General features: G+C 42.5%; 1 protein-coding gene across 1 annotated transcript in view; it reads left to right on the top strand.

The window, feature by feature from the left end:
- The window catches only part of MYO5A (myosin VA), a 254,256-nt gene extending 231,950 nt beyond the window's left edge, over window positions 1–22,306 (top strand). The window contains exons 35-41 of the mRNA XM_077263766.1: window positions 1,084–1,238; window positions 3,213–3,302; window positions 4,501–4,651; window positions 6,074–6,356; window positions 8,457–8,631; window positions 9,040–9,120; window positions 20,523–22,306. Coding sequence (XP_077119881.1) covers window positions 1,084–1,238; window positions 3,213–3,302; window positions 4,501–4,651; window positions 6,074–6,356; window positions 8,457–8,631; window positions 9,040–9,120; window positions 20,523–20,675 — 1,088 coding nt within the window. The 3' untranslated portion in view covers window positions 20,676–22,306. The remainder of the gene's footprint in view (window positions 1–1,083; window positions 1,239–3,212; window positions 3,303–4,500; window positions 4,652–6,073; window positions 6,357–8,456; window positions 8,632–9,039; window positions 9,121–20,522) is intronic.
- The last annotated feature ends 1,728 nt before the right edge of the window (window positions 22,307–24,034 follow it).

The raw sequence follows: 24,034 nt of genomic DNA, 5'->3' as shown, positions 1-24,034 counted from the left end.
GAAGATATCACATTTCAAAGTCTGCTGGCTTCTCTGTAAAATCGGAAAAGACTGTAAGACTTGTAAATGCAGTACAATAATAAATCTGATTACATATTAATAGACTTCAGTATCAATCATAACTCCTCTAGAAGTGCTGTCTTGTATGTTAAAGGGGTTTTCTAGGTTACCCCCCAAAATTATATAATATAAACTATCTGGGTGTCCATGTAATGAGCTCCCAAACCTCCTGTTACCTTTTATTTTTATTTTTAGCTCCCATTCAACCCCTTGTAGCCATCCTTGTAGTTATTATGTATATCCTGAACTTCCAGCTTTTTCTTCCACTGTCTAGGCTACATTTCCCAAGAGGTATAGTTGCATCTGTCCCACAGCGTAGTCAATCCCCCCACCTACCTCTCATCATTGAGATGCCCACTCCACCTACAAAGAACCATTTTAGAGATTCCTATACAGTCTCAGAAGGATAAATTGTTGCTCATGCTGTTTCTCGCACCTAACATGTTCGTCCCACTCCAGCTATCCTGACACACTTCTGCACCCATAACATTACAGGTGCTGACACTGGCACCACACAGGCTCGGTGTACTGTAGGGAGCAATGAGTTATATAAGGTAGTCGTTTATTGTAATGTAATCGTACCCTTTGGAACACTCGGCACCATCCTCTATGGCTGAAGTCACAAGCTGAAAAAATTACTTGATCTTTGTGGAACCCGCAGTGTGCTCTCCCTGCTTTCCCTTCCATCATGCACACATCCCCAGTCACTGTAAGCTTGCCAAGGATCACAAGCCACGGCACTGATATCACTATTCAGAGCTCACTGCAGAGCTGCTGGCTGAGCCCTTAAAAGCACAGACAGGAAATCTCTGTACTCTGTGCTTAAACAGACTGTAGCAGGAAATTAAGACCTAGAGGCCACTTCCCTTCATGTGACCACTCAGGAGCAGAGCAGAATTTTAACAGCAAGTAAATTATGAAGTTTCTTCACTTTTGATAGCCTCTAAAACGGTTTGATAATCAGTGTGCCAAGGAAACCCCTGTAACTCCAATAATGCCACCTGTTATTTTCTCCGATACCAGACTTGAAGCCCCGTGGTGTTGCCGTGAACCTTATTCCTGGCCTGCCAGCTTACATACTCTTTATGTGTGTGCGGCATGCTGATTACCTCAATGATGACCAGAAAGTCCGTTCCTTGCTCACATCCACCATCAATGGCATCAAAAAGATCCTGAAGGTCAGTTATTGTTTTATTTGACAGAAAAAAAATAAGTTGGTACCTACTGTACCGTGAAACTGCTGAGCAATTCTAAAAATCAATATGTCACACTTCTACTGTCTTCTGGGGAACCCATGGCCACGTTACAAGGTGCGGTAGGGTTTCAGTATATCTAGGTTGTGAAATACTAAACGAGTCTGTAGATGTGGGTTGAAGTGGTTTCCTTTTATTTAAATGTTAATTTGCCCCTGTTTATTCCATTTTTACTTGAAAAATACTGTCACTCATCCGTGGCACTTGTTTCCATTCTGGTGCTGCACTGGCAGGGCATCTAGTCACTATCGGCACATTACAATATTGTATGTGTGGTCTTCCTCCGCCCTTGTGTGCTGCACAGGCACTTTCCTCATTACATAATACATTGCCTAAACAGCCTGTCATTGTTGATGTGCCTCTGACCTGTCACTGCTGAACAGGTTATTTTCCATGTGATATGTGTGTCACAGCTGGCTAAGAGCTTGTTGGCCGGTATCACCAGACCTTATGGTGGACTTGGAGTGGAGGCAGGTTCATTGACTCAGAAAAGTTTAATTCTGGAGAATTTATTTAAGTAAGCTCGAAACTCCTCACATTTTAGGTAATTAATATGGAACATCTTGGTTCATAGTTTTTAAGGCTGAAGGTAGACTTAAGTCTATCAAGTTTAACCTATAGCCTGACATGTTGATCCAGAGGAAGGTAACAACCCAATGAAGTAGACATGAATAGCTCCATATTAGGGGAACAATTCCTTCCCTGCTCCACATACAGCAATCAGACTAGTTCCTAGACCAACGCCACATCACAGAATCTAGTGCCCATAGCCTATAATATTATATGTTTCAAGAAAGGCATCCAGGCCCCTCTTGAAGATCCTGGTATAAGATATATACTGCATGTCCAAATTGGACAGCTAAAACTTCAATTGGTCTTCTAGTACATCACATAGTATGCGAATATTTATTGTGACATGGAATTTCACCATTGTTCTCGTACATGGAAAGTAGTTTGGCAACTATCTACACCGATTATTTGTCTGGGTATTGTGGCTCATGATCAAAGCAGACACCGTGTACGTGCTCTATTTTTGGAAGGAGTCCATAGAGGCTATGTCTGGATAGAAGCAATGATGCAAGACGCTCAGCGTGACTGCGGCCTTAATATTATTGACAAAAAAAAAGTGTGATACTGAGACTGTAATGTAGGATGGCTCCAAGCCAGAGCTGGCATTCTCTCCGGGCCCCTGAAAGAGGGAGACGTTCCGCATCATGGCATCTTTCAGCTGCATAACAATGGCGTGGTTATCTGCTACTCTCAAGCCCAGGCCACTGCTTAGTCTGTTCGTTCTGATTAGCATTTAACCCTTCTAATCTACCTGTAACATTTGGACAACAATTTGCCTCCGCTCTCTTATAATAAACTATTTATTCCATGTACATTGAATCTTTATTAATGAGTTATAAATAGATCACACGATGATTAAAAACAGTTTGTTCCTCTATTTAGAAATAAGAAACACGCTAAGTGACTGCTATTGTAATCGACGAGTGTGCTGGTCCGTATATCCAATTATGCAGAAATCCATGTGTAAATGTTAGCGGTGATAGAAGTACATAGCACTACTAAACCATTCACCAATAAAACATTACAGAGTGCTGCACATAGTGGAAATATTTCACATTGGGTAGTTTGTTGTCCCAGCGGCAATTTGCAACCAGTGCGGTACATATAATGTATACTGCTCCCTGTCTCGTAAGTGGCAGATATAACGTTCCACATCTGTATCTCCTCTCCTGGATACTCTTACTTGCCTTCTTTCATTCTGCCTTATATTCACAATTGTACTTCTTTCCGTTTTATTGCTTCTTTTTAATCTCGTTTAATATTCATTTTTCAGTTTTAGAGTCTTCAACACTTGTATTTTATTTATTTATTTTTCATTTTCTATGACAGAAAAGAGGTGATGACTTTGAAACCGTGTCCTTCTGGCTTTCCAACACCTGCCGATTCCTTCATTGTCTGAAGCAGTACAGCGGTGAAGAGGTAACATTTCATCTGATTATTGTGGTCTAAGGGGTAACGTTTCTCTTTGTGGAGAGTGACAAGCCAGGCCTGGCATGCCAGAGTGAGGAGACTTATACGCCATACATGCTCCTATTAACAGGTAGCACTAGAGTTCAAGTCTTCTTCCTGTCTTTATAAAGACAATTTGCACATCAGATTATTGGAAATTCTTATAACCGTTTTTGTTACAAATTATACATTTTTACTTCTTAAATATTAATGAAATAACACATACTTGAGATAAATCTTCATTTTCATATGACAACATTAAATATACCTGATGGGGCTATGTTTTTTTTTTTTTTTTCTCCTAACCTTAATGTTTTTATGTAGGGTAATTTTAATCAACCTTTTAACGAGTTAGGGTATGTGCACACGTCAGGATTTCTTGAAGAAATTTTCCTGACAAAAAAACGGAAATTTCTGCCAGAAATCCGCGTGTTTTTTTCCCCGTTTTTTGACGCGTTTTTGACACGTTTTTGATGCGTTTTTTGTGCGTTTTTTCCCAGATGCATAGAATTGCGGGAAAAACGCAGAAAATCCGCAAAATTAATGAACATGCTCATTTTTTTTACCGCGATGCGTTTTTTTCGCGGACAAAAACGCATCCATGTGCACAAAGCATGCAGAATGCATTCTAAATGATAGAATGCATAATGCATGCATTTTTAATGAGTTTTTATAGCGTTTTTAGCACAAAAAAACGCGAAAAAACCTGAACGTGTGCACATAGCCTAAATGTTGCACATACACAGTGCCCATCTATTTAGTGTCAATGGAAACCACATCAGTGGAGTCCAAATGATGGGATCCACAGTGACCAGACTCTTACCAACTAGTCTGTGCATAAAAGAAACAAGTATGGTCAGTTTGCCAATGTTGACGATAGTCCCTCCACACGGCAGGACTTTACACACACGCTCCATGTGGATTGTACTATGGTTTGAATAATGCAGAATTGTGGATTACCAGTATTCGCTGATAGCTGATAAGTTGTGGTTTAGGGAAGACCCCATTGAGGGCTAAATTATACAACACCTTCTAGTTTCATTATTTTTTTCTTTTTTTTTCTTTTTACCTCAATATACGTTTTTAAGAAAGTTAGAGTTTATTTTGTTTTTTTAAATAAAACATAAAGATAAGTGTAGATGGTTGGTTAACCCTCCACTCTCTGCAGGCGTTTATGAAGCACAACTCAAGTCGGCAGAATGAACATTGTCTCACAAATTTTGATCTTGCGGAGTACAGACAAGTATTAAGTGACTTAGCTATTCAGATATATCAGCAGCTGGTCAGAGTGCTCGAGAATATCCTACAACCAATGATCGGTGAGTAATATGAAATTACGGAGATCTTTAGATTTTCATTTCAGTAATGCGAGGCCTTGAAAAAGGTTAATGGGTTGGGAATATATTAGGTTAAAAAGAAAAACCTATGATCTAAAGGTACCCATCCTCCGTAGATGGCTGTCAGATGCTCATTCAACTGACGGCTGTCTTTCCAGAGTTCTCTATACTCGTGCAAGCTTGGTGGGTTTGTCATAGTCCAAGTTCCATAACCACCTTCTGTATAGTAGAAAACAAATCACAATTCATTTCTATGTCAGTAGCAGGAGGAGCTGCTGTTTTATTAGTTACAACAAAAGTTAGCTAAAACTGTTCAGTGCTCTCTTTAGGAAAACCTAAACCCATCCCACAATTAAAACAAAAACAAATACAAGAACATAAGAAAGTGACTTTAAAAGAGACGCAAATGAAAAACAAGTGAAACATACAAAAAAGCAGACAACTAAAAGGTGCAAACGCAACGATGAATCAGCCCCTATGTGTACAGTTCATACTCTTTTTGCTCTTATTGAACAAAAAAAAGAATTTTGTTGCTACTTGGGCGTATAAGAGTGCAAATGTGTTCCCAAATTATTCTTCCTCTACATAAGACTGCACGGTCTGATGAAAGATCGGCATTAGTATATTATAGAAGATGAGCACTTTTTCACAGATCCATCAGAGATTCTTATGCTAGTATTTTAGCATAAAATGCTTTGAAAAGTAGCAAAATTTTGGCACAAGGTGAGGCTGCTCTAAAATGTCCAAGTTTTGGCAGTCTCACGCCATTTTCACCCAGCTCTGATAAAGTGGGCAGAGCTGGGATGCGGCATGGCAGCCACCAAATTGATGACAAGTGGCGGTGCTTCTTACGCCACAAATACTTCAGTTTTGGGTTGGGGTGTTGCAACCCCCGCTCTTCAAATTCATGACGAGTAGCGGCGTTCCCAGACTGAAGTAAGATTTGTGGTGACACACACGCCACTTTTCAGACGTGCTGGACTCATTAAGAAGTATGTATTTCTTAATGAATCTGGAGCATCTGACTCCAGAAATGCCTTCTCTAAAAGACCAGCATAAAAAGCGTCCTTATGTTAATGTGGATTACAATTTTTATGCTGCTTGAACCAAATGAATATCAAAAAACGTCATTCATCATTGTATTTATAGCATTATGCTTGATTATTATATGGCATAGCTTGCATATTGCTCATAGATTTGTGAGGAGTTTGTATGTTCTCTCCATGTTTCAGGGTTTCCTACTGCTCTCCAAAGACATACTGATAAGAAACTTAGATTGTGAGCCGCAATGGGGACAGTACTAATGTCTGTAAAACGCAGTGGAATTCATGGTGCTATGTAAGTTAGTAAAATAAAATATATTGATTAGTTAATTTAATTTTCTTTCTGTCTACTTTACTTTAGTTTCTGGGATGTTGGAGCATGAGACCATTCAGGGTGTCTCCGGGGTGAAACCTACAGGTTTGAGAAAGAGGACATCCAGTATAGCAGATGAAGGAACGTATACCTTGGACTCCATTGTGAGACAACTGAACACGTTCCACTCCATCCTGTGCCAGCATGGTATGGATCCAGAGCTCATCAAGCAGGTGGTGAAGCAGATGTTCTATATTATTGGCGCTGTCACACTTAACAATCTGCTGCTCAGAAAGGACATGTGTTCATGGAGCAAAGGGATGCAGATAAGGTATGGACCATAAAAGTGAATCACTTTTATAGGCTGTAGAGCATTGTAAGGACCTTTCTCTGTGGGGAAAAACTGATCAAAGCCAAAAGGGTAACTTTCCCTGACAAGTGCTTCAGACCCTTCAGTCTCAGGGGCTCACAGTATAAAGATTTTACATTATTCTACTGTCTGCTATTATCTCTCATATGAAAAGTCATCAGGAACTCAAGGATTTGGTTCACTCAGCGATTAATGGTAGCCACGTGCTTCTCATAAATACTTTTTTTTGTATATTCGGCATTGTAAATTCTTTGCTATTTTCCCTGGATTACCATTAGTTATTTTAATAATGTTGTATTTTTCCTTAGAGGGGTTATCCAGTTAAAACAAGTTATCACTTATCCTCAGAATAGGTAATAACTTACTGATCAGATCTGCTGGACTTGCTGGTCAGATCTGCTGAGGAACACCTTCCAACTAGAAGATCTGGGAACGTTTATACTCTTTACAAAATGGTGCAGCAGGCCACTCCATTCACTCCTTGTAGGGTTGTCGGAAAAATCTGAGAGCAGCGCTCAGCAGTCCATTGTGAATGAATGGAAGAGCGGATGAGTATGCTCACTGCTCTATTCTAAAAGGGATAAAAGTTCCACATTCTGCAGATCGTTGCAAGTCTCTGCGGTCTGTACCCCACCTTCCAACAAGTTATCTTTCCTGTTGAAAGGAGAAAACTTATTTTTCCCATTCTCCGCACCAGCACCATGGAGAGAGAAGGAGGATCCACTCCAAGGACAGGAAAACCTACAGCTTTAAAAGGCAGAGCCCTATAGTACGCTTCAGTGGTTTCCTGTCCTTGTGGAATACTCTAGAGCTCCCTGATGCTGCCGGCAGAATGAAGATCTTACCTGGGGCTGGAGTTCCAGCATCACGCGGATGGATGTCCCTGGCTAACGGACATGCAGGAACATCTCTCCAGAGGCACGAGGCCGAAGAAGTGCATGACTGGGAGCTGGCAGTGAACCTATGATTTCAGTTCCAGGGGTACGGCCTGGTATGGTGCAGTGCTTCACCAGAACCCAGGCATAGCATCCAACGTCCCTTCTGGTGGTGCGGTGCATCCTTGGGAGCCAGCATATGAATATTCTATTCTGGGGGGCACGGCCTGGTATGGCGCGATGCTTCCTTGGAATGAGGTCGGACGTCTTTAGGGGGCACAACCTGCTAAGGTGAAGTGTGTCCCCAAGTGGCAACAGCGGCTACAGCAAGGGGGGGGGGACGGATCAGGAGTGTCCACTCCTGTCCCTTTCGGGGGGAAGAAGATGGTAGAGGATAAAATCCTCCCTCTACTTCAACAACATGCTGCAAGAAGGCGGTCCGGATGGAGGACAACAGCCAGCCTATAGAGCCTACAAAATCATCCCTTTCAACCTTGGTAGTCCTGCCTGTCAACCCTTTTAACTCTTCACAAAAAATTGCTTTGTCAGCCGGAGGTTGGAAGGTTTCTATAAGCAGTGTATGCATCTAGTAGTATGCATAGCTGCAGTTACTATGCAGTAAATGTCTATAAAAGAGTGCCTAAATTGCTTTCTTCGAAGGGTAATGGTTCTCAATTGACAAGCTTTTCTTGTACTATTATTGTTCATCAGTTAAAAGTTTATATAGTATTGTAGTCCTTGTGTTGTATTACTATATTATGGGATTATATGAGCACTAATTAGTTTTAGATTGTATAAAGTAGTCGCTGATAATTATTGAAAAGACAGATTTCAGCCAAAACTAAAAAATTTTTTGCCAAACAGTTATTTTTTGAGAATTGAGTTTTGGGCCATTTCTTCCTCTGGCTCTCCGCAGTTGGGCCAGTGCTGCTCCACTTGAAAGCATTGAACTGCATGAATGTGGCTTTCAAGGGGAGTTGTAGTGACAATAATTTTGGAGAATGATTGATTGTGTATACCATGTGCCATTTTTTAGTTTTGGATTAGTAAATTGAGGCAAGTGTCACATGTGGTTGAGGGAATATATTACGCGAGTTACTGGTCAGACCACTGGAGTTTGGAGAGTGGATTCCATTGACACTCAATGAGGGGATGGCTAAAATATTGGCCTTTTGTTTGTCTACAGGTACAACGTCAGCCAACTAGAAGAATGGCTACGTGACAAGAATCTGATGAACAGCGGAGCTAAAGAGACACTTGAACCTTTAATTCAGGCAGCACAGTTGCTGCAAGTGAAGAAGAAAACTGATGAGGATGCAGAGGCAATCTGCTCCATGTGCAATGCTCTGACTACTGCCCAGGTAAGTAACCAAGGGGTACGTACTACAAGTATATTACAGCAGATAGCTTTGTATGTCTCTGGAAGTGATCATTTATTCATTATATGGCACAGCTATGTAGTTGGGTACAAATTACACGCTTGTGAAGACATATAGAGACCTGTGATACAGAGAGAAAGGATGGCCATATCCAAACTAGCTTACAGTCCGAGTAGTGCAGGGACTAGATGAAATAAGTAGTGCTATCCCAATAGTAGGTGGGATAGCCATAAAGTTCAGACCAGTGATACTTGTATCATGTACGTTTCTGCGCCCCCTACTATTGCTGATGCGTGCAGTCTCCCGTATTGTACCCACCCAGACGCTTTCTGTTTGCCATTTGCTTTATATCTGCCATTAAATATATAACATAAGATATTGTCTTCACAGATTGTGAAGGTGTTGAATCTTTATACTCCTGTAAATGAATTTGAAGAGCGGGTACTGGTATCCTTTATACGTAACATACAGGTAAGGCGTGCTGCATTTTCCTCTCATGTCCACAGCAGTATAGGAAGTTATAGTCTATATTAAATGGTAATTACAAGTAACTCAATAGCTTACACATGGTGTACCAATAGAAAACTGAAAATTGAACTTTCAGTTACACTTAGGCTTAGTTCCCTCACAGAGTATTTGTTGAATTTTTAATACTGCGGTTTTTCGCTGCTCAAGAAGAGCAGTGTACAGTATTAGAGTTCCAGCAGTGTGTACGGGATTTATATATATTCTATGACCACTGTTTGTTGTTTTTATGCACTGTGAATACTGACCTGTGGCGATCAGTTGAACATTGGGCTCACTTTATTACTTAAATGGAATCTGTCATGATGAAAGTGCTGGAACCATGTTATAGTGCAGTTAAGAGCTGAGTATATTGATATATAGTTTTGTGCAAAAATATTCCCTATAACCAGTGTTTTAATCATTTTATCCTCTGCTCATTCTAGGCCCAGTGGGTGGTCCTATCAGTGACTGACAGCTACCTCTGTATAAGTGTATCAGGGTGGATCAGGGAAATGCTGTAGATATGTTATATCTTGACTTCAGCAAAGCATTTGACAAAGTATCTCACATAATCCTTATTGAAAAAATGACTAAGTATGGAATGGACAAGGCAACGGTTAGGTGGATTCATAACTGGCTTAGTGATCGGACCCAAAGAGTGGTCGTAAATGGCTGCACATCCAGTTGGAAGAAAGTCTTAAGTAGGGTTCCACAGGGTTCTGTCCTGGGCCCTGTATTGTTCAGCATCTTTATCAATGATTTAGATGAAGTAATTGAGGGTAAACTGATTAAATTTGCTGATGACACAAAGCTAGGAGAGATAGGATTCAAAAAGATATAAATAAACTGGAGCACTGGGCAGCAACTAACAGAATGATTTTTAACAGGGAAAATGCAAAGTACTACATCTGGGCAATAACAATGAAAAAAGCATATATAGAATGGGGGGGAATAGGGCTAAACAACAGCACATGTGAAAAAGACTTGGGTTTATTAATAGATAACAGCCTGAATATGAGTCAACAGTGTGATGCAGCAGCAAAGAAGGCAAATACAATTCTGGGATGTATTAACAGAAGCATACAGTCTAGATCACGTGAAGTCATTATTGCCCTCTACTCCTCTTTGGTCAGACCTCACCTGGAATACTGTGTCCAGTTTTGGGCACCACATTTTAAAAAAGATATCAACAAACTGTAGCAAGTTCAGAGAAGAGCGACCAGAATGGTGACCGGTCTGCAAACCATGTCCTATGAGGAACGGTTGCAGGATTTGGGAACGTTTAGCTTGCAAAAAAAAGAGGACTGAGAGGAGACTTTATAGCTGTCTACAAATATCTCAAGGGCTGTCACATTGTAGAAGGATCATCTTTATTCTCATTTGCACAAGGAAAGACTAGAAGCAATGGGATGAAACTGAATGGGAGGAGACACAGATTAGATATTAGAAAAAACTTTTTGACAGTGTGATCAGTGAGTGGAACAGGCTGCCACGAGAGGTGGTGAGGTCTTCTTCCATGGAAGTCTTCGAAGAGAGGCTGGACAGACATCTGTCTGGGATGGTTTAGTGAATCCTGCTTTGAGCAGGGGGCTGAACCAGATGACCCAGGAGGTCCCTTCAAACGCTAACATTCTATGATTCTATGACATTTGTCAGTCACTGATAGGACCACCCACTGGGCCAAAAATCCCAGAAAGGGCAGAGAATGAAATGATGGAAACACAGGTTATACTGAATCTTTTCTCCTAAAACTATATATCAATCTACTGAGCTCCATGTGCTTTATAACTTGGTGCCTGCAGATGGCACTGCATTATTTGAGGGTGAGAGGTTCTCTTTATAGTCAACGCCTTTTAAGATGTAAGACTGGAAGACAAGTACCCACAGAAGGGTTAAATGCACAGCAGCAGAGAATTATGGGATTTATTATTGTTTTTTGGATTACAGAAGTGTCTTTACTAAGCATAAAAACTACAGGCCAGATCCTTGTATCTAAACATCTTTCAGAAAAGTTTGCAAAAGTATGTATGTATCTGTGAGTGTATGTATGTATGCAGGGCCGGACTTAGCCCAAAAGGCGCCCTGTGCGAGACTGCAGGACGGCCCCCCCCCCCCCCTCCAAACTTTGAAAGAAAACATTAACTCTTTAATATTCACAACAACACGTTTACTTAGAAAACTTGTGTTTCCCTGCAAAACACTTGAAGAAACACTAATATTGCAATAACGGGAATTATAAAGTGCTTTAAAGCGGACCAAAAGGAAAAAATGACGCTTGGTCCAAAGCCATATGGGCTGACAGCCAATCAGAGTGCAGAGCGGCGGCCTGCAAGGCCAAACACCGCCCTGCACTCTGATTGGCTGTCAGCCCAACGCTGACAGCCAATCGGAGTACAGAGATGATGGCCAGCATGGAGAAGAGTTCCGGACGGGTGGCAGCAGGTCGGGTGCCGTGCGGACCAAGAGTCATTCTATGACTTTTGATCCACCTTAATACTAAATAAAATATCTTAAAATATCAAATATAAATAATATAATAAATATGCAACATACATGAGAAAAACTGTCATTAAATATGTGCACAATTTTCAACCTTCAAGACAAAAAAATAAAAATAAAGTGCACTATACTGTAATCCAGCAACAACAAGAACATAATAACGTGCTACATAAACTGATTTAAAAAGCAACTTTCCGTGCTTTTACTTTGGCAAACTCATCAATAGTTTCATTTAAGTCTAGAGATGCCAACACATCATTTTCAATTGACAAGACTGCAAGTGAGGATAACCTGCTCTCTGTCATAGTGGACCTTAAATATGTCTTAATGAGCTTAAGTTTTGAAAAACTGCGCTCTCCTGAGGCCACAGAAATCGGGATGGTGCACAGAATCTGAAGTGCAGTCCAGGTTTGTGGAAAGTGCTCTGTAAACTCATTTTTGGTGAGGAAACCAAGTATCTGCAGCGGAGTCTCAACATCATCAGGGAGCACATTCCGAATGTGCCAGAGTTCATCAGAAAGTTCAGCACCATTTATGTCAGACTTATTGCCATAAGTCAGAGACTTCTGCAGTTCTACACTATGTGCCAACAAGTCTTCCCGTGATTCATGGCTCTTTATATCGTACAAAAAGCCCCATTTTTTATTATGAATACTGAGTTGCTGGAAACGCTCCTCCATTGAATTTAAAGCAGTATCCACCAACACATTGAAGAACTCAACCTTAAATTTCTGCTTTGCATCCACAATTGGTTCATCCCGTCCTTCATAGCTAAAAGTGGGTTTTTTAATTCTAACACGTGAGGTACTCTTAAATATGGGGTCCACACCATTTTCCTCTGCTATATTCTTTGCTCTTTGGAAAGAGCCTTCAAAACCATTCTCCCTGAATTTCTTAAGAAAATCATGGGTTTTTTCAATCATGTCTGCTGCTGTGATGAGGTTGGCGGTCTGGTTTTGCAAAGCTTTGCTCACAATATTGATTTGAAATAATATGTCATACCACACAATTAAGGACACCATGAATTTAAAATTAAGGATATGTTGGGACAACTCTAGAGCATCATGTTTTGTTTTTGGCTCTGTACTGCTGTCTTCAGAAAGGGCAAATAATGCCTCCTGTATACCTGCTAGATTTTGGATCAGTGGTTTGAGGCAGTTTATCCGGCATTCCCATCTTGTGGTACATAGAGGTTTTACAGTAAGACCTGATACATGGTCTGTCAAAACCTTCCATCTCTTGGCTGACCCAGCAAAAATAGTATATACACGCTGAATAATTCCAAACAGGGTTATAGAATCTATGTTAGATTCTGCTGCATCTCCAACCACTAAATTGAGGCTGTGGCATCCACATGGTACAAAAAACGCCCTTGGATTTTTTTTTAGTATGTTGGCTTGAACACCATTATTTTTGCCTGCCATATTGGCACCATTGTCATAGCCCTGGCCACGACAGTCATCAATATCTAGCTCTTTGCTAATTAGGAAATTAAGAATAATATCTGATAATCCTCTACCAGTTGTGTCTGTTACAGCAACATATCCAAGAAAATGTTCCCTGATCTGGCATAACCCAAGTTTAACATCAATAAAACGGATGGTAAAAGACATCTGCTCTTGATGGGCTAGATCAGTTGTACAATCAAGAATTAAGGAATAATACTTTGCCTTTTTGCATCTTTCAAGAATTTCACTAACCACCTTTTTGGCCATCAAATTAATTATTTCATTTTGAATAGTTTTACTACAGTAGTGGTCAGATGTCTCCTTTGACTTGACTCGTCGCAGATGTTCTGCCTTTACAAAGTCATAATTTCCTAATAACTGTACTATAGCAAGAAAATTTCCATTATTTGCGGTGTATAGACGATCAGAAGATCCTCGAAATGCCAAGTTCCGTTCAGCCAACAACTGAGTAATACGCATGAGTCTTTCCAGTACGTTTCTCCAGTGCTGCTGCTCTTTCTGTATTCTGCTCTGTAACTGATGGTCAATTGTTTTTTTGTTTTTCATGCGAAGCTGAACTTCTATCCACTTTGTTTCTGCTGAGTAATGGTTAATGGAAGTTTCATGGGCCTTTAACATCTGACTCATATGGCTCCAATCCTGTGATCCATCCAATGCAAGTGCCGTACGGCATCTTCTATCAAACAGTTTGCAACAAAAGCAAAATACTTTGTTCAAACTTTTGGAGTACACCAACCACTTTCTTGCTCGTTTCACGCCATTGTCCAAAATTCTAGAGTAAAAGTCCTCTGAAAAATGTCGATTCCTCTCATCTCTCTTAAATTCTATATTTTTAAGTTGCACAGGGCCTGCTTCTACGATTAGATCAATTGATGAAGAATTTAATGTAGGCCAAAGTGCAGGATCTGAGTCAATGATTGCAGAAATTTCACTGCTTTCAGCCTCATCAATGCCCTCCACATGCTGGCATGTGTTATCCCCTTCTGATGTGAGGGCTGGTGTGGTAGACTGATCTTGTTCTACTGCAACCTCATAAACGTCTGCTATGGTAGACTCTTGGTCAACTTCGCTGATCCTAATTTTCAATGACGTTGATGGTTCCCCTGGCTCCAATGGGATTGTATCCATACCACTCCTTATTTCACATTCTTGCTGTGGAATATCTGATGTTGATTCCTCAGCAGTGCTCGGTACATTGGTGCCACCATGTTCAGAAGATTTTTCGAACAGTCTTTTTAAAGACCCTGCTTGCTTTTGATTTGCCTGTTCTGCTAAGGCCTTTCGCTTTCTGTTCTGTGCACCAGATGCTTTCTTAGGGCTCATCTTGCCTGACAAATGTTATTCTTCCCTGAAAAGGTTAGGTGTGGACCAAAAGTCTTATTAGTGCAGTCCACATGCTACTATAACCATCTATCTGCTCATTTAAACCTAAGGTGGCAGAGGTGAGCAGGTGATAAGTAACTAGAAACAAGTAAGCCACTGTACACTGCACAAAGTCTGGGAAGAGGGGGAGAAGGATGGATGAATACATTTAGCAGAGAGGAGCGGGAGGAAGTGAGAGTAGGGTGGCTCCTGAGCAATGCACCTAACCCCCAATTGCCCCCCCGGTTGCCATGGTTAGGTTAGGCACCATAGGGCTATTTTAGCCCCTTCTGCCCTGGACATAGTAGTATGTTACATGGTAGACCCATAGGACGCCTGAAAATCAGGCTAAACACCCTTTTGTGTTCCTAGAGCCATATGCAGTGGCGTACACACCATAGATGCGACGGATGCGGAAGCACCCAGGCCCGTGGCTTGGGGGGGCCCAGTGCCGCCCGCCCGCATCCATGGTGTGTCCTTTTTTTTTATTTTTGCCACAAGCACAGTGCCCAGCCACACAATGGGCCCCACAGCAAAAGGGTCACAGCAATGGTGCCCAGCCACAGTGTCCGGACCCAGTCACAGTGACCGTGCTTGTGGCTGGGCCCCATTGCTGTCGCTGGGCCCTTTTCTTGCGGCTGGTCCCCTTTTTTTGTGGCTGGGCCCCATTGCTGCTGTTGGGCCCCGTGCTTGCTGCTGGGCCCCATTGCTGTGGCTAGGCCCCACCACAAGCACAGTGCCCAGCCACAGCAACAGGGCCCAGCCACACAATGGGCCCCACAGCAAAAGGGTCACAGCAATGGTGCCCAGCCACAGTGTCCGGACCCAGTCACAGCGACCATGCTTGCGGATGGGCCCCTTGCTTGCGGCAACACATAATACGTTTCCAAAATAAAGCTGCACCCCAACCCCCCCCGCCCCCCCCCCACACACATAATACGTTTCCAAAATAAAGCTGCACCCCGCCCCCCCCCCCACACATAATACGTTTGCAAAATAAAGCAGCACCCCAACCCCCCCCCCCCCGCCCCCCCCCCCCACACACACACACTGCAAAAAATAAGGCTGCACCCCAACCCCCCCCCCACACACACACACACCAAAAAATAAGGCTGCACCCCAACCCCCCCCCCCCCCCCACGCGCACACTGCAAAAAAGCAAGCTGCACCCCCCCCCCCCCGGGGCGACCGCCAGCATAGTGGAGGCCATGTGAGGTGGTTATTATGGTTATGGTTATTACTCACGCTTTGCTTGGCTGAGTAACAGTTGGCTCCTCAGGTCCACCTCTGCTCTGCTCTTCAGTGCCGGGAAGAGAGCGGCGGGGCACGAGCGGGGACGTGTGGCGTAATCATGTCACACGCTGTGCAGCCGTTCTCTCCCACCGGGGACAGCAGAAGGCGGAACTAAAGTTCCTCTGCGTGCTGTCCCTGCCCAGCGGGGAGAACGGCTTGCGCGTGTGACATTACGTCACACGCAGAGAGCCGAGCGACAGGGCGGGCGCCGGGCGGGCGGCACTGGGCAGGAGCAGGCGAGCAGCAGATACAGATAGCGCAAATGGCGCGGCGGGGGGCGCCACAAGAGGTGCGGGCGCCCTCAGGCCATTAAGCGTCTACATTGTGATGTAATGTGACATTAATCTGCTGAGCTCAAATGCGCCCCTTGTATGCTAACGAGCCTTGGCGCCCTGTGCGGCCGCACAGGTCGCACAGGGCAAAGGCCGGCCCTGGTTACCCCATACAGTCACACACAGCTCCTCTGTCCTCACATATAGGAAATTGCCCCTCACACACACAGTTGCCCCCGTACAGTCACATATAGGTAATTGCCCCTCACACACAGTTGCCTCCGTACAGTCACATATAGGTAATTGCCCCTCACACACACAGTTGCCCCCGTACAGTCACATATAGGTAATTGCCCCTCACACACAGTTGCCCCCGTACAGTCACATATAGGTAATTGCCCCTCACACACAGTTGCCCCCGTACAGTCACATATAGGTAATTGCCCCTCACACACAGTTGCCCCCGTACAGTCACACACATCCGCTGCCCTCCCTGCTGCCCCCTCACACAGTTGTCAGAACTTGCCGCCGCCGTCGCTGCTGCTCCTCATCCTCCGGTGCTTACCTGGAGCCGGGGTCTGTGCCGGGGCTGCTGCGGGCTCCCTGCTGGACCTGGTGATGGAGTAGAGCGCCAGCTCCCTGCCTGTCGTGCTCTGCCGGTGGCTGCCGGTGCGGTCGGTGCTGTCGCTGCTGCTCTCTCCGCTTCTATGGCTTTTATGTGGCGCTCTCCTTTGTTGTGATCCTGGCTCCTACCACTGCGCCGCACGACAGAGGGGGCGGCTCCTTCCTCCGGGCTCCACTGCCTGCACGGGGCGGCGGCGGGAGCTTCCGCGGTGCTGGTGCCGGCAGCTGCCCCCGGAGGAGGCTGCACCTGGGGCTCCGGCGCTGGTCACAAGCCCCTGTACACCGCTGTGCACACGGGGGGCTCACAGCACACCGGGCTGCACGGAGGACGACCCTGACAGCGACCACCTCCGGGGAGCGCGGCTGAGCTCAAATCTGCTGAGCTCAAATGCGCCCCTTGTATGCTAACGAGCCTTGGCGCCCTGTGCGGCCGCACAGGTCGCACAGGGCTGAGGCCGGCCCTGTATGTATGTATGTATGTGTATACACACACACACACACACCCATACACTGGGTACGGAAAGTATTCAGACCCCTTTACATTTTTCACTCTTTGTTTTATTGCAGCCATTTGATAAATTCAAAAAAGTTCATTTTTTTTTCACATTAACGTACACCCCACCCCACCCCATCTTGACTGAAAAAAAAATAAATGCAGAAATTTTTGCAAATTTAATGAAAAAGAAAAGCTGAAATATCGCATGGTTATAAGTATTCAGACCCTTTGCCCAGACACTCATATTTAAGTCACATGCTGTCCATTCCTTGTAATCCTCCTTGAGATGGTTCTACTCCGTCATTGGAGTCCAGCTGTGTTTAATTAATCTGATAGGACTTGATTTGGAAAGGCACAAACCTGTCTATATAAGACCTCACAGCTCACAGTGCATATCAGACCAAATGAGAATCATGAGGGCAAAGGAACTGGCCAAGCAGCTCAGACAGAACCGTGGCAAGGCACAGATCTGGCCAAGGTTACAACAGAATTTCTGCAGTTCTCAAGGTTCCTAAGAGCACAGTGGCCTCCATAATCCTTAAATGGAAGAAGTTTGGGACCACCAGAAGTCTTCCTAGACCTGTCTGTCCAGCCAAACAGCAATTGTGGGAGAAGAGCCTTGGTGAGAGAGGTAAAGAAAAACCACAAGATCATTGTGCCTGAGCTATAGAGATGCAGTAGGGACATGGGAGAAAGTTCCAAAAAGTCAACTATCACTGCAGCCTTCCACCAGTCGGGCCTTTATGGCCCGACGGAAGCCTCTCCTCAAGACCTGCAGGTGCAAGACCTGTGAAAGCCCGCATAGAGTTTGCTAAAAAACACACAAAGGACTCCCAGGTTATGAGAAATAAGATTCTCTGGTCTGATGAGACGAATATAGACCTTTTTGGCGATAATTGCCCAATACATTCCCAACAGTGAAACATGGTGGTGGCAGCATCATGCTGTGGGGGTGTTTTTCACATGCAGGGACAGGACGACTGGTTGTCATTGAATGAAACATGATTGCTGTCAAGTACAGAGATATCCTGGATGAAAACCTCTTCCAGAGTGCTCTGGACCTCAGACTTGGCCGAAGGTTCACCATCCAACAAGACAATGACCCTAACCACACAGCTAAAATAACAAAGGACAGGCTTCAGAACATCTCTGTGACCATTCTTGACTGGCCCAGCCAGTGCCCTGACCTAAACCCAATTGAGCATCTCTGGAGAGACCTGAAAATGGCTGTCCACCAACGTTCACCATCCAACCTGACGGAACTGGAGAGGATCTGCAAGGAAGAATGGCAGAGGATGCCCAAATCCAGGTGTGAAAAGCTTGTTGCATCATTCCCAAGAATACTCATGGCTCTAATAGCTCAAAAGGGTGCTTAGACTCAATACAGAGCAAAGGGACTGAATACTTATGACCATGTGATATTTGTTTTTCTTTTTTAATAAATTTGCAAAAATTTCTACATTTCTGTTTGTTTTCCAGTCAAGATGCAGTGCAGAGTGTAAATTAATGAGAACAAAATGAACTTTTTTGGATTTACCAAATGGCTGCAATGAAGCAGAGTGAAAAATTTAAAGGGGTCTGAATACTTTCTGTACCCACTGTATATAATATATCTATCTACACAGTGGTCAAAATTGTTGGTACTCCTCGTTTAATGACAGAAAAACCCACAATGGTCACAGAAACTTGAATCTGACAGAAGTAATAATAAATAAAAGATCTAAGAAAATGAACAAATGAAAGTCAAACATTGCTTTTCAACCATGCTTCCACAGAATTTAAAAAAAAAAAAAAAAAATTCATGAAATAGGCCTGGACAGAAATGATGGTACCCTTGAAAATAATGTGACAAAGGCACATGCTAAATCACGGTGTGTCCATTAATTAGCATCACAGGTGTCTACAATCTTGGAATCAGTAAGGGGGCCTGTATATAGGGCTACAGATACTCACTGTGCTGTTTTGTGACATGGTGTGTATCACTTTCAACATGGACCAGAGGAAGCGAAGGAAAGCGTTGTGTCAGGAGATTAGAAAGAAAATTATAGACAAACGTTAGAAGTAAAAGTTAGAAGACCATCTCCAAGCAGCTTGATGTTCCTGTGACTACAGTTGCACATATTATACAGAAATTTAAGATCCATGGGACTGTAGCCAACTTCCATGGACGTGACCGCAGGAGGAAAATTGATGACAAATCAAAGAGACGGGTAAAGCGAATGGTAAAAAAAAAAAGAGCCCAGAAAAAACTTCTAAACAGATTAAAGGTGAACTTCAAGCTCAAGGAACATCAGTGTCAGATCGCACCATCCATCGTTGTATGAGCCAAAGTGGACGTCATGGGAGACGACCAAGGAGGACACCATTGTTGAAAAAAAATCATAAAGAAAGCCAGACTGGAATTTGCCAAACTACATGTTGACAAGCCATAAAGCTTCTGGGAGAATGTCCTATGGAGACAAAAATGGCAATTTTTGGCAAGGCATATCAGCTCTATGTTCACAGACGGAAAAATTAAGCATATCAAGAAAAGAACACTGTCCCTACTGTGAAACATGGAGGAGGCTCTGTTATGTTCTGTGGGTGCTTTCCTGCATCTGGCACAGGGCGTCTAGAATCTGTGCATGGTACAATGAAATCTCAAGACTATCAAGGGATTCTAGAGAGAAATGTGCTGCCCAGTGTTAGAAAGCTTGGTCTCAGTCGCAGGTCATGGGTCTTGCAACAGGATAATGACCCAAGAATAGCTAAGAGGAAAGCATTGGACTATTCTGAAGTGGTCTTCTATGAGCCGTGACCTAAATCTTATTAAGCATCTTTGGAAAGAGCTGAAACATGCCGTTTGGAAGGGGCAACCTTCTAACACGAGACAACTGGAGCAGTTTGCTCTTGAGGAGTGGGACAAAATACCAGTCAAAAGGTGCAGTAGTCTCACTGACAGTTACAGGAATCGTTTGATTGCAGTGATTGCCTCAAAAGGTTGTGCAACAAAATATTACGTTAAGGCTATCATCATTTCTGTCCAGGCCTATTTCATGAGTTGTTTTTTTTTTAATTCTTAGAAGCATGGTTAAAAAACAATGTCTGACTTTCATTTGTTCATTTTCATAGATTTTTAATTTATTATTACTTTTGTCAGATTCAAATTATTTCTGTGACCATTGTGGGTTTTCTGTCATTAAACAAGGGGTACTAACAATTTTGACCACGTGTGTGTGTATATATAGGTATGTGTGTATAAATCCAGAATATGATGGCATTACGTAAGCAAAGCATGATAATATATACATATACAGTACATATACATATTTTTTAATAAGCAAAATGTCTAACTTTGTCTTTCACTTTCAGCTGCGTCTAAGGGACCGGAAAGACGCCCCTCAGCTGCTAATGGATGCCAAGCACATCTTTCCTGTCACTTTCCCATTTAACCCATCGTCCCTTGCTTTAGAAACCATTCAGATCCCTGGCAGTCTCAGCCTAGCATTCATCTCGCGCGTGTAAATATATCATTACTGATCATAAATCGCTCAGACCTCTAAGTAACACTGGAAGCATTCTGGATTTCACCATTGCATCCTTATAGATACTAGAAGTCACGTCTCCTGTGATTTGTACATCATGTGTAAGAAACTGCTAGACGGGTGGCACATGGTATCCATTATCTCAGATTATCATTACCGCCTTCAGTTTTGGAGACTTTACCTTGGTCTTCAAGCAGATGTAAGATGTCCTAGGAATAGTAGCTGCCTTCCTGATGAGACGCGGGGATGTGAGGCAGGAAACGTGTGGAGGACAATATATATGTGAGAAGGAAGGTCTGGTTTATTGTGCTAGTCTACTTGATTGCTACGCATACGCATACACTAGCCAAACCACATCATAATTTATGTTAGGGAGAAGAAAAATGTCTATAAAAATACTGGAAAAATCTCGGCTTACCATGTAACGTAGATGTTTCCTAGCACCGTGGTTTACTATGCATATTAATGTGCTGCTGTGTTTTGTGTTCTTCTGATGTTCCAATATCCGTATTAGGCACTACAAATAAAATCCTCATCTCTTTACTATCCAGTATGTTTACAGCTCAATGTGATCGATCTTCGGGTGAGACACAATTATGTACCTGGAAACAAGGTTGAGGCAGCTTAAGCACATGGGGAGAGCTGAGAAAATAGCCGTTTTTAATAAAATAAAGCCTTAAAGAACAAATAGGATCTCATAATAATCATGTATAGTCCTTTATGGATTTTTTTTATGTCATATTTGAGTGTTTCAGTTCATCACAGTATTATTTGCAGCTGATAGTTTTAATGATGTTTGCTGTGTTTTTGGTGTGTTATTTTGCTATATTCCATGCTGGCGTTCTGTGCTTATTATTTATTTAAGCCTATGATATCAGGATTGTGGCTCATGCTAAGCTTGTGTCACCGGAATGGATCCCTAGTACGCAAGTGGCTTCTAAGATGACAGTGCCCTGTAGTCGCACCTCCTCTGCATTGCATCGGCATGTACTATAGGACCCTTAGGGTCCAGTTTTGTGCACGTCAGAGGCATTATTGCACTAGATTGTTAGGACACTTTATGTAGCCTGGTCAGAGCACTATAGTAACACTTTGGTCAAAACTTTCCTTATATAAACCATTACAAGAAATGGGTCAGCCTGCTAGACCTATGTCAAGGTACAAAGGCTTTCTGCAGGATTAAAATACTGTACTTATCAAAGGGTCCAACACTGTGGCCAAAGAAGAGATTCTTGTTTTTGTTAATTTTTTCATGTATTTTTTCTATCTCTATATATATGTGTGTGTAGTTTTATGACCAAATATTGTTTTGCCATGTTGGGAAGATGTGCTTGTGCTCTGCAGGAGTCATTTTATCCTGTAGAGCACTGAACACTGGAAGGTTACAGTGGAAAAAGGCATAGTTTAATATTCTTTTCCACAAGCTAAAAATGGCCCCTAAATGGGTGTCTATCATTGTTTTTGAGATAATTGCATTTATATTGCTCAGAACAGGGCAGGTTCCCATATGCTGCTTGGTCTGAGGGGTAACAGGGTTCCTTTCTGTCTTAATATAATTTTGGTTTGCTTTCTTGCTTGTTCCATTAAAGCTCTTATGTGTCTGTACAATCATTTCAGTGCTGTGTTTCTTTATCCGTTCACCCTTATCTTTTTGTTTCACTTTTTTGGGTTCATTGATTTTATTAGTCTTATCCTTCTACCAAATAAGCCTCTTTGGAGACAGGTACCATTAAATAGACTAAATCTGGAGGCAGGAACAAGACTGAGTTTTTCACTGAAAACCATTAGGTTTTTTTCACTTTTACCAAGTACTGCAGGCTTCTTTAAATGGCTTTCCTGGTGCCTACAGTTAACCTACAGTACAGACCAAAAGTTTGGACACACCTCATTTAAAGATTTTTCTGTATTTTCATGACTATCTCTATTGTTGTAGAGATGTGTCTGCTGCTAGAACTCTGTGTGGCATTGACCTGGTCTCTAATCTGAGCTGCTGTTAACCTGCGATTTCTGAGGCTGGTGACTTGGGTAAACTTATCCTCAGAATAAGAGGTGACTCTTGGTCTTCCTTTCCTGGGGCGGTCCTCATGTGAGCCAGTTTCTTTGTAGCGCTTGATGGTTTTTGCCACTGCACTTGGGGACACTTTCAAAGTTTTTCCAATTTTTCGGGCTGACTGACCTTCATTTCTTAAAGTAATGATGGCCACTCGTTTTTATTTACTTAGCTGCATTTTTCTTGCCATAATACAAATTCTAACAGTCTATTCTGTAGGACTATCAGCTGTGTGTCCACCAGACTTCTGCACAACTCAACTGATGGTCCCAACCCCATTTATAAGGCAAGAAATTCCACTTATTTAACCTGACAGGGCACACCTGTGAAGTGAATACCTTTTCCAGTGACTACCTCTTGAAGCTCATCAAGAGAATGCCAAGAGTGTGCAAAGCAGTCATCAAAGCAAAAGGTGGCTACTTTGAATAACCTAGAAAATAAGACATAATTTCAGTTGTTTCACACTTTTTTGATAAGTATATAATTCCACATGTGTTAATTCATGGTTTTGATGCCTTCAGTGTGAATGTACAATTTTCATAGTCATGAATATACAGAAATTTTTTTAAATGAGAAGGTGTGTCCAAGCTTTTGGTCTGTACTGTATATGTATGATAACTAAAGCAGGCAAAAATGTAATGTATCGCCTATAGACACCTGTCTAGTTCTCATTTTTCTAGCACAGACTGGTTGCTGTACACGAATCCCAGCACATATTGTCTAAGCCAAAATTGCTTAGTTAACGAATATTGGCATCAGTGTAGATTATACTATATGGACAGTGCACGTTTCTGCTCTCCCACCCACTAAGCTGACAGCCTCATTGTCCTGCTTCAAAACTTAAATAGTGATAACCTCCTGCTGATAAAACACTGATTTTATAGAAACTACGGTACACAGCCTAATAAGTTACATCCCTGGAATCAGGGTCTATACCCCTTCGTTATGCTACTCTCATATTAAATAGGAAAAACCTGCTGACAGATTTAATTTAAGCAGTAATTTTATCAAGACAAGTACAAAGGTATATTGCATAAGCTATAGTTATTATGAAGGATCATGTACTTAATTTACAGAGGACTTGTTACTTGCTTGAAAAAATATGAATTTCCATAAATGCCTTGTAAACATCCCAGAGCTCCTCTGATTCTGTCTTTTTTTTTTTTTTTCGTTTGGCATCAGGTCACTTAATTACAGAGATATTCATATTTGTTTCCATGAAGCGCACCATGTGAAATCTCTGCTTTTACCCCTCCCTCCCAGTTGTTGCCAATCACAGTTCAGCTGCT

Source organism: Ranitomeya variabilis, chromosome 5 (genome assembly GCF_051348905.1).
Source record: "Ranitomeya variabilis isolate aRanVar5 chromosome 5, aRanVar5.hap1, whole genome shotgun sequence".
Classification (NCBI taxonomy): domain Eukaryota; kingdom Metazoa; phylum Chordata; class Amphibia; order Anura; family Dendrobatidae; genus Ranitomeya; species Ranitomeya variabilis.
This window is presented reverse-complemented; position numbering and strand designations above follow the sequence as displayed.